This window comes from Heloderma suspectum, chromosome 3 (genome assembly GCF_057233095.1).
Source record: "Heloderma suspectum isolate Gila_16-S chromosome 3, 16-S_ref, whole genome shotgun sequence".
Classification (NCBI taxonomy): Eukaryota; Metazoa; Chordata; class Lepidosauria; order Squamata; family Helodermatidae; genus Heloderma; species Heloderma suspectum.
In genome coordinates this window covers 125186897-125200849 of record NC_139460.1, presented here as the reverse complement: position 1 = coordinate 125200849, position 13953 = coordinate 125186897, and the positions used below count along the sequence as shown (strand labels likewise).

At 43.8% G+C, this 13953-nt stretch overlaps 1 protein-coding gene across 3 annotated transcripts in view; it reads left to right on the top strand.

The window, feature by feature from the left end:
* The window catches only part of TBC1D8 (TBC1 domain family member 8), an 81889-nt gene that overhangs the window by 22698 nt on the left and 45238 nt on the right, over positions 1 to 13953 (top strand). For 2 of the 3 annotated variants that reach the window (XM_084844441.1, XM_084844438.1), the window contains exon 1: positions 8206 to 8419. The exons of the other annotated variant lie outside the window; for it this stretch is intronic. In XM_084844441.1, coding sequence (XP_084700567.1) covers positions 8293 to 8419 — 127 coding nt within the window. In that variant the 5' untranslated portion in view covers positions 8206 to 8292. Of the gene's footprint in view, positions 1 to 8205; positions 8420 to 13953 lie in introns of those variants that run through there. 3 annotated transcript variants of the gene reach the window in all.

Here is a 13953-nt window from a genome sequence, read left to right as displayed (position 1 = left end):
CTCACTGCCATTGTCATCAGCTGCTATTGCTCCTCCTTTTTTCATCACTTCTACCTCTTACTTTCTTGACAGGCAGGCAGCCAATCAGCAAGTAGGCAGTGACATCTGCTGTTCATCTTTCACATCATCCCTGTTGGCTGGGCCAGAACAAGAGGCAGGTGAACAAACAGGTTGCAGTGCTGAAGAGGAGCAAATCCAGTGGGCCCCTGCTGGGATGTGAGCCCTGAGCATATGCCCAACCATGCCTACCCTTCGGCCCTGTGCTCAAGTAGTGAATGCATCACTCTCAACAGTAGTCAGGTCTAGGTTAGCAGTCCTTACATTTATGAAGTCAACATGCAGAAAGGCCAATATCTAATGGCAGAACTGCATATGGGTCTAGTTGTGGGATGAGGAAGGATGATGCTGGAATCCAGTTTCATAGTGAAAGCACAGGAAACAGCCTCAAATGGACACAGGGTCGGACACAGGGTCAAGAGTATTGATGAACTTGGCTTGTTTCAGATTGTGAAAGATGTAGTGGAAGCAAAGGTGGAAAAAGTAAGAAACGGTGCTGAAGATCAAAGGCAATACTTGGTAATGGAATAGGAAGTGGGCAGATTGCAGAGAGAAGTCTGTGAAGTGCTCAGGAACTAACAGAGCAAGCACTTGATTTATTTCACACATCCTGCCTCTCAGTTTCAGCATTTAAAAAGTCTTTGAAAACCCACCTAAGAACATAAGAAGAGCCCTGCTGGATTCAGACCAAAGGTGTATCTAGTACAACATCCTGTTTCCCATAGTGGCCAACCAGATGCCATGGCTCTGGACACAAGCAGGATTGGCAAAAGCTCTTTCCTAACATTGTTTCCCAGCAACTAGTAATGAGAGGCATAATGCCTCTGATCCTGAAGGTAGCATATAGCCTTCATAACTAGTAGCCATTGATAAGTCTTATTCTTAATGAGTTTGTCTAAGCCCTTTTTCAAACCATCTAAGCTGGTGCCTTCACCCATACCCTATAGAAACAAATTCCATGGTTTCACAATGTACTGTGCAAAGTAGTACTTCCTTTTGTCTGTTGACTCTCCCATTGTTTAGGTTCATTGGATGAGCCCTGGTTCCAATATTGTGAAAAAGGAAGAAAAACTTCTTGCTATCCACATTCTCCACACCATGCATTTTATACATCAATATCATGTCCGTCCATCCTCGCTTCCTGTTAGTTGCTTTTACAACATAAACATTGTAACCTTTCCTTGTAGGGGAGGTTAAAGCTCCCTACCCTCATGCTAGCATCTTAATCTGTGTAGTTTGACCCTGAGAGGTCACATTCCATAACTAAAGAATAGGCATTGCACATAGAATTCACTCGATTCCATCTACAAATTAACGCCTCATTGCAGACAAAAGTGCTGACAGGATTTTAGTTTCAAAATGAAACTCAGCATGCGATGCATAATTCTACCGGCAGTTGCTGCCATAGGCTTTAATAGGGCAGGAAAAACTTAATAACTTTTGAAGCGCTATTCAGAATTTCACCAAACCAGTGAAGGATTGCCTTCCTCAACAAGCCTACGTAAGTACGCCAGTTGTTTTCACTAAAACTTGAAATATATGATATGCCTGGTTTTTTTTAAATAGAATTCAAAGGGTTCCTGTGTCAATTTTCAGCACTTTTAAACTTGTACCTGTGGTAATATCTTTTTGGATTAGTTTGAAATATGGCACATGTGTAGCCCTCACCAAGTAGATCATGGATGCCCAATGTTAGGTTAGTAGCTTAACAGGTATAACTTTTATAAGCAATAGAATATTGAGTCTTATAATAGGGAACTTTTTTTGCTGCTTGCCTTACTTAAAGGGGCAGTCCTGTGCTATAGAGTGCAATCCTATAAATGTTTAGACAGAAAAAAGTCTTACAACTCCCAGCATTCCCCAACCAGCATGTGACACTCCCTGCAGAGGGAGGCTAGGTTCCCTCTCTCTCTTTGCTGTCCTGCTCCCAGGCAAAGACCACTTTATTCAAGTGGGGCTTTGGTGTGTAAGCGGGTCTGTTGGATTGGAGGCTGTTTTTACTCTGTTACTGTTGTGTTTTTAATCATTTTTAATTGTGTTTAATGTATTTGTTTCGTTATTGTTTTTATCAAGTTTTATTAGTGATTGTAAGCTGCCTTGAGCACCATTTTTGGTAAAAAGGTGGGGCACAAGTGAAATAAAAGGATTGTGCCCTAATATGACTACTTGGATACTTGTCAATCAGCCCAGAACCTTTGTCATAAAGGACGTTTGCTGCTTATTGAGGAACAGGGAAGAATACTGACTGCATATTTTTCCTTATATAGAAAGGATGTGTTCAATAAAAGTGAGAAGTTCAGGGAAGGCCTATGGAATAATTCTGCAGTCACACTCCCAGATGTTTTAGACCTTTTAACACCTTTTGGTGATTTTTAAATTGTGGAAATGATAAATAATATTGGTCAATAATATTAAATGAATATAGCAATAGTAGTAGTGCAAGAAATCCCAACAAGATAAACTTACTGAGACATGAATTAATGTAGTGGGTTGATCGGTTCTATGAAGACCTACAACACCTTCTAGAACTAACACCAAAAAAAGATGTCCGCTTCCTCATAGGGGATTGGAATGCTACAGTAGGAAGTCAAGAAATAACTGGGATAACAGGCAAGCATGGCCTTGGTGTACAAAATGAAGCAGGACAAAGGTAATAGAGTTTTGCCAAGAGAACACGCTGATCATAGCAAACACTCTTTTCCAACAGCACAAGAGGTGACTCTACACATGGACATCACCAGATGGTCAATATCGAAATCAGATTGATTATGTCCTTTGCAGCCAAAGATGGAGAAGCTCCATACAGTCAGTAAAAACAAGACCTGGAGCTGACTGTGGCTCAGATCATGAGCTTCTTATTGCAAAATTCCTGCTTAAATTGAAGAACGTAGGGAAAACCACTAAACCATTCAGGTATGACCTAAATCATATCCCTTATGAATACACAGTGGAGGTGACGAATAGATTTAAGGGATTAGTCCTGATAGACAGAGTTCCTGAGGAACTATGGACGGAGGTCCGTAACATTGTTCAGGAGGCAGCAACGAAATCCATCCCAAAGAAAAAGAAATGCAAGAAAGCAAAGTGGCTGTCTGATGAGGCTTTACAAGTAGCTCACAAAAGAAGGGAAGCGAAAAGCAAGGGAGAAAGGGGAAGATATAGCCAACTGAATGCAGAGTTCCAGAGAATAGCAAGGAGAGACAAGAAGGCCTTCTTAAATGAACAATGCAAAGAAATTGAGGAAAACAACAGAATGGGAAAGACTAGAGATCTCTTCACGAAAATCGGAGATCTCAAGAGAATGTTTTGTGCAAAGACGGGCATGATAAAGGACAAAGAAGGCAGGGACCTAACAGAAGCAGATGAGAGGTGGAAAGAATACACAGAAGAACTATACAGGAAAGATCCTAATGTCCCTGACAGCAATGATAGTGCGGTCACTGAACTTGAGCCGGACATCCTGGAGAGTAAAGTCAAGTGGGCCTTAGGAAGCATTACTAACAACAAAGCTAGCGGAGATGACAGTATTCCAGCTGAGCTATTTAAGATCCTAAAAGATGATGCTGTTAAAGTGCTGCACTCAATATGCCAACACATTTGGAACACTCAACAGTGGCCACAAGACTGGAAAAGGTCAGTTTACATTCCAATTCCAAAGAAGGGCAATGCCAAAGAGTGTTCAAACTACCGCACAATTGCGCTCATTTCACATGCCAGCAAGGTGATGCTCAAAATCCTACAAGCTAGGCTTCAGCAGTATGTGAACCGAGAACTACCGGAAATACAAGCTGGGTTTTGAAGTGGCAGAGGAACTAGAGATCAAATTGCCAACATTCGCTGGATCATGGAGAAAGCAAGAGAATTCCAGAAAAACGTCTGTTTCTGCTTCATTGACTACGCTAAAGCCTTTGATTGTGTGGATCACAACAAACTCTGGCAAGTTCTTAAAGGGATGGGAGTACCAGACCACCTTACCTGTCTCCTGAGAAACCTGTATGAGGGTCAAGAAGCAACAGTAAGAACCGGACATGGAACAACCGATTGGTTCAAAATTGGGAAAGGAGTACGACACGGCTGTATATTGTCGCCCTGCTTATTTAATTTATATGCAGAGTACATCATGAGAAACGCCGGGTTGGATGAATCACAGGTTGGAATTAAGATTGCCGGGAGAATTATCAACAACCTCCGATACGCAGACGATACCACCCTAATGGCAGAAAGCGAAGAGGATCTAAAGAGCCTCTTGTTGAGGGTGAAAGTGGAGAGTGCAAAAGCTGGTTTGAAACTCAACATTAAAAAAACTAAGATCATGGCATCTGGCCCCATCACTTCCTGGCATATGGAAGGGGAAGAAATGGAAGCAGTGACAGATTTTACTTTCTTGGGCTCCAAGATCACCGCAGACGGTGACTGTAGCCATGAAATTAAAAGACGCTTGCTTCTTGGGAGGAAAGCTATGGCAAACGTAGACAGCATAGTAAGAAGCAGAGACATCACCTTGCCGACAAAGGTCCATCTAATCAAAGCTATGGTTTTCCCAGTAGTAATTTATGGCTGTGAGAGCTGGACTGTAAGGAAGGCTGAGCACCGAAGAATCGATGCTTTTGAACTGTGGTGCTGGAGAAGACTCTTACGAGTCCCCTGGACTGCAAGGAGGTCAAATCAGTCCATCCTAAAGGAAATCAACCCTGACTGCTCATTGGAAGGACAGATACCGAAGCTGAAGCTCCAATATTTTGGCCACCTAATGTGAAGAGAAAACTCCCTGGAAAAAACCCTGATGCTGGGAAAGATTGAAGGCAAAAGGAGAAGGGGACGGCAGAGGATGAGATGGCGAGATAGCATCACCGATGCAATGAATATGAACTTGAGCACACTCCAGGAGAGAGCGCAGGACAGGAAGGCCTGGCGTGCTATGGTCCATGGGGTCACGAAGAGTCGGACACGACTTAACGACTGAACAATAACAACAAGTGGAACATATACTTTTCTGATTAAATCAAGTTCCAATACTTCCCTGATAACATAATATATTCATAACTTGTGTCCCCCCAACCCACCCCCCCAGCTTATTTCTGCAGCTCCTTTCAAATGCTGCAGTTTTGAAATCCCCAGGTGGCATATTTGAAACGTAATAGTAAATGTCTTGAACTATCAGAATTACAGGGCAATGCATACATTTTCTGTATTACTGTGGTCAGTAATAAAAACATTGATTTAAACCAGATGAATTCTGACATTGTTCTGATTTTGAAGACTGCCTTGAAACTTGATGTGTACTCTTATTGTGTGAGTGCTGTTCAGATACGATATGCTGCACAGCTGCCAAAATGTCAGGCATAGTGGGATATAATGGAAAGTAAAGGAATTATTGTGAGGATTCATGAGCACGAAATTATGTGTATGCCTATTGTTACTAAGGAGGTCAGGTCAGTCCATCCTAAAGGAAATCAACCCTGAGTGCTCATTGGAAGGACAGATACTGAAACTGAAGCTCAAATATTTTGGCCACCTAATGCGAAGAGAAAACTCTCTGGAAAAGACCCTGATGCTGGGAAAGACTGAGGGCAAAAGGAGAAGGGGACGGCAGAGGATGAGATGGCTAGATAGCATCACTGATGCAATGAATATGGACTTGAGCACTCTCCGGGAGAGAGTGCAGGACAGGAAGGCCTGGCGTGCTATGGTCCATGGGGTCATGAAGAATCGAACACAACTGAACAACAATTGTTTCTATCATAGCAAAAATGAGATAAATGTTTATTATAATGTATTTCAGCCTAAGAATTATGAAGTAAAAGCATACTAAAGGTATTGTAGAACATTTTCACATAGTTGTGTGGGGAGACATTTAATACCAACTAACATTATATCCATGTAACCTCTGACACATTCCTAATACCTTTTTTCCTGTTTAATTTCAAATATTATTGATGAGCCCTGGCCACATAAAAGACATGTTGGCAGGATAATGATGACATAGAAATAATAACACAATTCCTTAGGAGAAAAAAAAATGACACTGCAGTCCTTTAAGCACTTACCTGGGAGTAAGTCTCATTGAACTCAATGGGACTTGAGTCATAAATGAGTAAATATGTATAAGATTTTGGTTAGTCAAATAAAATTACTGATGCTATAATGTAGTTTAGTTTGCTCCACAGCTGTAAAATCAGTAAAGACACAGTGCATTAAGGTTCAGAAAATAGCTATTTTACAGCTTGATCCCATAATGGGAATCACTATACTGGGGCCTACAAACTAATCAGTATTATATGCCCACTAAGCAGCAATTTAACAGCACATTGATATTACAAGAACAAACATAGCAACAACCACACCTACATAGACTGTGACTTTGGCCTCTGCTTGTCCTGTTACTATGGATACCTTTTAGCTGTGCAGCCTGAATATGTGGACAAGATCCTTGCAAGTTTGAGGCCAACCACCTGTGTGCTTGCCCCTCTTGCCAATTAAAGTGGCAAGAAGCATAGTGAATGGTTGGGAGGAAAGGATAATAAAGTGAGAGAAGTAATAAAGGCTACCTTAAAGAAGACCATGGTGTCAAAGAGGCCTTCTTTAGACACCAGAGTTTTGGATAATTATGCCCCTATTTCAAATATACTACTTGGGGGCAAGATTCTCAAATATGTTGTTGTTCAGTCGTGTCCGACTCTTCGTGACCCCATGGACCATAGCACGCCAGGCCTTCCTGTCCTGCGCTGTCTCCCGGAGTGTGCTCAAGTCCATATTCATTGCATCAGTGATGCTATCTAGCCATCTCATCCTCTGCCTTCCCCTTCTCCTTTTGCCCTCAGTCTTTCCCAGCATCAGGGTCTTTTCCAGAGAGTTTTCTAATATGTGGTGATACCCAATTCCAGGCATGTCTGGATGATGCTGATTGTCTAGATCCCTTTACAACCCAGGTTTAGGGCTTGCTGAAGCAGACTTGTGGTAGTTTCCAACCCTCCTTTCTAACTTGTGATCTTGTATATTTCCATAGGGGGATGTACACCCCTTCCATGGGTGTAGGAGCAGAGGAATATCACCCTGTGCATTTTTGCACATTAAAATTAAAGGATTTTAATACCCCACCCCCTCTATTTCGCTGCCTATGTCAATGTTACAATCTGGAAGAGCCATTGTAAAAATTGAATATGTATTCTAGCTAATGGAGGTTTTATGTTCATATCACAGATGTGAAAAATGCAAAAGTGCATTTAATTATTGTCAATAAATCCCAGCATAGCTGGTAAATGTTCAGGGATTAGGGAAATTGTATTCCAAAACATCTGGAGGGCACCAATCCCTTGATTTGTTGTAGCATTCTTACAGGACTTATTTCCAGTGGTTTCTTTCCAAACTGCTCTCCCCCCCCCCCCGGGTGTGCAAGGTATTGGGAGCCATATTTCCCCTGCTCTGGGAGCAGTGCTCCCCCCCCCCCGATATGAAATTATTCTAACCTCCCCCAACCTGGTGCCTTCCAGATGGTTTAGACCACAACTACCATCAGTCCAGCAGCATGACTAATGGTCAGGGATTATGGGGATAGTAGTCCAAAACATCTGGAGGGCACCAAGTTGGAAAAGGCTGGATTACTCAGTAAGAGGGGGAACTGTATTTTGCACATGCTCAGAGCCACTATTCACTTTTGGTTCCCTGCGTGCAGCCAAACGCTGCTTTACACACGTCCTTGCTCCACATGCCCCAGAGCTGGGGAGAAGACAAGCCCTGCAGGAAAGGCCAAGCTACGAGGAAGCGTCCTCGCAATCAGTGCCGCCTTCTCTGAGCTGAGGCAAGGCGGGCCTGTTCTCAGCCGGCTGGGACACAAGCCTGGAGGACTGCGTGGGAAACAAGGCGGAGGGGATTTCCTCTTTCCGTTCCGTCCTCTCCAGGTTCCCCGCTCTTGTCGTGGTCAGGCCAGGTTTCTTCCCCGCGCTCTTTCAGAGACGAAACTCCTATGAGGCGGCTCCAGGGGCGCCAGCTCCGCTGTAGTCCGAGGGCCCCGGTGGGCCGGCCGGGTCTCCTGTCGAAGCCTGTTTGGTTCAGGCAATCCCAGCCCCTCGAGAGAAGGGAGGCTCGGAGCAGCAGCTCCTCCCCCCGGGCCGGTGCTGGTTGAGGGCGACTCGCTTCCTCGCCGCCGCCAGTCGAGTGACGGGGTCCAGCGGTGGCAAGCAGGGCGATGTGACCCCCTGGGTGGCGCGGCTGGCGGGCCAGCAGCTCGGCGGGAAAATGTGGCTGAAGCCCGAGGAGGTGCTGCTGAAAAACGCCCTCAAGCTGTGGGTGACCCAGAAGAGCAGCGGCTACTTCGTTTTGCAGCGCCGGCGGGGACACGGCGACGGCGGCGGGCGTTTTACTGGTACTGACCCACGAGCGTGGCTGGCTGGGGGGCTGGCTGGCTGGGTCGGGGGTTGGACAGCCCGGTGGGATAGGTTAGGTTGGAAGCAGGCGGAGTGGGCCGCGGGGAGGCAGGGTGGTGACCCGTGGCTGTTGGAAAGGCAGCCAGCCTCGCACGGGTTGGCAGGCGTGGAAATAGAACTCGCCCTTTCGCCCCCTCTCAGCCGCAAAGGGGGAGCGGGGCTGCTCTGGCCGGTTACTGGCCCTGGAGGGATCGCACCGCACTCGCCTCTCTCAAGAGGGAGGCCTGCCGGTGGTGCCCTTTCTGTCCCACGGAGTTGGCTCTAGTCCACCAAAGCTTATGCCACAACACATGTTAGTCTTTAAAGGGGTGTGTGTGTTTCCTGTAGCGCGACTCCTTGATCGGACTCAGGGCTGAGGATGAAGTAACTTCCAGTATGGGGGCGGGGGGAGACACCCCTTTCCTTGACTCAGTGGGACTGTTTGGCGAGATTGCGTCCCTTGCTGTTCCCTGGGCTGGGGAAGGAGAGAGACGGGGAAGATGGGGAAGGAGAGAGACAAGGTCCTTTGTTCAGTCTTATTATGGCTGGAGCAAGAGGCCCCTGCTAAAGAGCAGGGAACTTGAATACGTTTCTCTTTCTCCTGGGCTTGATTGTGCACTGCAAATAGTGTCTTCCCTTCTTTTCCTTCCTGTTAACAAACTAGAGTGGGTGGCCTTGGCTTAGAGGGAGTGGGGAAAGAGACAGCTGATAATCTGTGTGCAAATATAAGCTCTCCCTACCCACCTTTAAAAAAAATCGCCTTGGCATATGATAAAAGGTGTCTGTTGTCTGAAGACTCCATTATTTCAAGGCAATCGGATTCAAAATGTCTAGAACATATTGTTCAGGTGCCTGGGACAGCTGTTACGAAAAAGGAGAGGGAATATTTGAAGGGCACAGTTCACAAGATGCTGAAACTTAACAACGTCTTAAGATAACATACGAAGGCGATATGTATTTAAGCTGTGACATTGAACAAAATATGTGACATTTTGCAGGGTTTATTGAACTTAGAAATGTTCGTATGGAAAGACATGGGCAGGGCTAGTCTGCAGGATACAAACTAACTTTTACTGATTTTAGGCTTAAAAGAGTGTTTGTATTCATGGTTTGTGACTTCTAATAGATATAACTAAACTTAAAAGGAATAGATAAGGCACTGTTGTTTTCACTGAGCTAACTTAATGGTGCTAAATATACAGTGTGGGTGGTCAAACATGCAAAATAAAAATACGAGGAGTATTTTTTCTTAAGGAACACATTCTTCTGGAGATAGAGAAAAATCCTTCGCTTGAGAGAGAAGTGACTGCAAAAATGTTAGGCACAATCCTATGGAGATTTAGATAGAAACATCCATAGTCTAAACATGGATTGCATTGGATTGAACCCTTAATTATTATTTAGGATAGGATGAACACCTTGATTGTGTAGATACGTAATAGTGATGTTTTGGAAGTTAATGGAACAGTAGCTGCTCATGCTGTATGTCAAAAATCGTTGCTGCGTTCTGAAACTCCCTTGTATTTTCCACTATTGGGCAACCACAAGCGCAGCTCCAATGTAAACTGTGTGTGGTAACCGTGCTGGAAGAAAATATCTCCAATCTTGAAGTGCCATCACCACAGGCAATTATGATCCTGGGCTTCTCAACCGAAGTAATAATAATCATATGCCTTTATGGCCCAGAGCAGGTCTGGACTTATAATGTGATTAAAATACACTGTCACATGCAGCAGCAGCAGCTAGTTCCTCCAAAAAGTGGGGATGCTACAGGTCCCACTCACCCTGTCAAACCTATCACGTCTTTCTTTGGCTCCACCCACCCAATATTTGCTCCACCCCATATGTTCTCATGGAAGGCCCTTCTATCAACCATGGTAACAAAATGGATCCTTCATTTTTAGAGGCAGTATTCTTCTGAATACCTGATTCTGGAGATAAACGGGGGACCGCTGTTGCCCCAATTTCTTACTTGTGAGCTTCACAGAGGCATTTGGCTGGCCATTGTAGGAATTAGTATGCTGAACAAGATGGAGTCAAAAGTGTTGCCCAGGGCCACAAACTGAGTACATGGTTAGGTCTGAGCTCTAAATGCCAATTACTACTCCTTTGACCCCACACTTGCAGTTGTAATACAACAACAATTTTTACAGAAAGCAAATTAGTGAGGCTGAGAAACTAGTGCCTTGTTCAAGACCATAAACTGAATATAGGCAGATACAGACACCAAACTTCTAAAAAAAAAAAAAATCACCTTCCCAACATTAGTGCAGTATGGTGCTCTGGATCACTTCTCTTCCCCAGACCTCCCAAGTTTGCAGAGAAGGCTTCAGAAAGTAAATACTTCACACACTACTACTTCACACCACACATAATTAACTTTTGGAACTCACTGTCTCAGGCTATGGTGATGGCCGCTGGCTTGGAAAGTTTTTCAAAAGGAGTATTATTGATTCTTGGAGGATTAGTCTATCAGCACCTATTACCTGTGATAGCTAAATGGAACCGCATGTTCAGAGGCAATATACCTTTGAATTCTAGATGCTAGAGACAAATAAAAGGGTTGCCTTCATGTTCTGCTTGGGAACTAGAGACATCTGGCTATCCAGATCTCTCCCCCCCCCCCCGAACCCCAGTTCATTTCCCTCCCAGATCTAAATTTATTCATCTCCAACAAATCTTCCCATTAATTGTCCCCTCAGGCATCTGGGGTTTGAGAAGGTCAATATAATTTATAGTTTGGAAATATGTGAAGACTCGCATGTGCTCCTAATACTCTTTGCCCTGACAATACCTATTTGTAAATCCATGAATTGCACCAAATCAAGTTATTTATATAATGACAACACTATAGACAATGCTTAGGAAAGTATCTGTTCAAAAGCCCACAATATGAGCTACTTTGTTCACCATTTAGATTTTTGGAGTTACTTAAAGGAGATCAGAAAGTTAAACCAGAAGCAAAAGCAATGCATAATTTGGTTCAAAGTGCTTCTTGCAATCTAAATCAGGTTTAAGCATAGACAAATGATAGTCCCACAAATTAGCATGAAGAAACTCAGCAGTAAACAATAAGTCACATCCACTTGTTAAAGCCTCACAACTTTGAAATGCCCCAGAGCAGACTGTATCATACATCTTTAAATTCAAATATTCTTGTGATACCGTTTTTTGAAACATTTCTTTTTGAAGTTCCATATTTTATAATGAACATCTTTTAACATGCAAATAATTTTAAATACACACCTTCAGTATGGTTAATTCTGTTTTAAAATTGAAAAGGAATTGGTGCTGGAGATATAATTTCCTATAGGAGCTATGTTTTTTTTTCTTCTGTGAGGTGAGGTTTGCTCCTTTACTGACATACATCCCTGACTCCAAATCCAGTGTAGATTTTTGTTCGTTGTGCCAGGTTTGGGGTAGGTTTTTGATTTTCTAAATCCATTCATCTGGTACATGTAGTCAGTTCGTTCTTTCTTTCTTTCTTTCTTTCTTTCTTTCAAAAACACTTAGAGTGCTTTCAGGGCAAAGTGGCAGAGGTATTCATTTATTTAAACTACTTATATACTGCTTGATATGTCTAAGCGGTTTATATAAGAGGTAGAAGAGCCTTTGGGATTATCACAAGGACTAGCCAGTTAGCACCCAGCTAATTAGGGTTACTGGAAACAAGAAGAATGGGATTTCCCTGAGCTTGATTCATATTGAAGGTTTGTAGTTGTGGACAAACAGGGTGAGGGAAGTGGGCTTACTATTAAAAGCACTGATGTTTGTACACAGCCTTTCTGGTTAAAGGAATTAATTTTGGGGTGCTGGACAAATTGTTTCTATGGTTGTCCAAAGAAAGTACAGTCTATTCTGATGGATTACTGGTAACTGATTATAGTAGATAATTTTAAGAACTTGTTGCTGGAGAAATACAGACCTTGAATATTGTGGGAACAAGCCAGACAAACTTAAACACATCCTAGAACTGCCTCCCAGAATCTCTTTGTACGACCACCTCCTTTATTTGTTTTAAGTCCCACCACAAAACTCACCTTTTTCAGGAAGCCTTTGGGTCATTCCCCAGTCCAGGAGTTCCCAACATGGAGCCTTCAGGTGCTCGCCCCACACAACTCTTCACTTCTGCCCCCCTTCCAAAAAATGTTTTTAATAAAACATTGAAAAATGGTGCCACATTCTCCTTGTTCCCAAACCTGCCGCTGATAACTGTTCAGCGGGCAGGAAGAAAAAGCAAGGCAAAGGGGTAGAGGGGAGAGGAAGAACAAGGCTAGGAGGGGGCAAACAGTGAGGTATAGAGGTAGGGGGAAAGAAATAGCAAGGCTAGAGGCTGGTGGTGAAAAGAAACAGCAAGATAAAGGGATACGTAGAGAGAAAGAGCAAGGCTAGGGGCTAGGAAGGGAGAGAAAGAAGAAGGGCAGGGACAGAGAAGTGAGAGAAATAGCAAGGAAAGGGGTTGGGGGAGACAATAGTGAGGCTAGAAGTGGTGGGAGAGAGAGCGCAAAGGGTCTGTGGAAGAAGATTGGGTGGGCAGGAAGCAACTATTTTCATTTCTCCCTCCCTCCCAGCCTCTAGCCTCACTATTTCTCTCCCCCCCAATCTCTTGATTAGCCAGGCCCCCATGGCAGCCATTATATGAATAGCCACATCCTCCATGGGAGCCATTTTGTGGCTGTGCCCACAACAGTTTCTCAAATTCCCAAATGTGCCCATGGGTCCAGAAAGTTTGGGGACCCCTGCCCTAGTCTCTATAATTTATAATTTTGCTTATAACTAAGCCAAATTACATGTAATTGAAATATCACATATTCTTCTCTTGCTTGTCCATGGCTACATTTCCCCCCTTCCTCTGTTGTTTCCCTGAATTTATTTTATATTTTAAGCCCCTTGGGGGAGGGACCTTTTATAGCTGTTCTTCGTAAAAACACCATCTATTTAGATGGTATTAAATAAATAATTCAGTTTGTTTCAATAGAAAACTTACGTGCATGTTGAAAAATCTCATATTGAAATCAATTGAGCTTTAAAATGCTTAGCTTTGGCTGGGCTGTGCCCTTAATTTTTGGTTGGTTGCTAGAGTTTAGGCACCACAGCTGCAGTTTTCCAGAGGCACTTACATAGGTTTATTGGTTTCAGTAAAAAAAAGTATTGCCTTCAGACTTCCCTTCCCTAGGATGCACTGACTGGGTTCAGACAATCAGCGGAGGAAAAGAAGCCATGGTGGCTTCTTTTCCCCACCCCGCATATGCTGCTAGTGCAGCCACCATTTCCCTAATTACCCTTGCTGTGGTGCAAGTTTCCGTGTTGCCTGAACCCAGTAAGGTGCACTGCTGGGCTGGCTTCCAAACCACCTGTAACCCTTACAATAAGCCATAATTTGCGGGATGGTTTGGAAGGCACCCCTGTAACCCACCTTGCTGGGTTCGGACAGCACTGCAACCTATGCCACGGTGAGAGCAATTAGGGAAATGGCGGGTGTGTGAGTATTCTT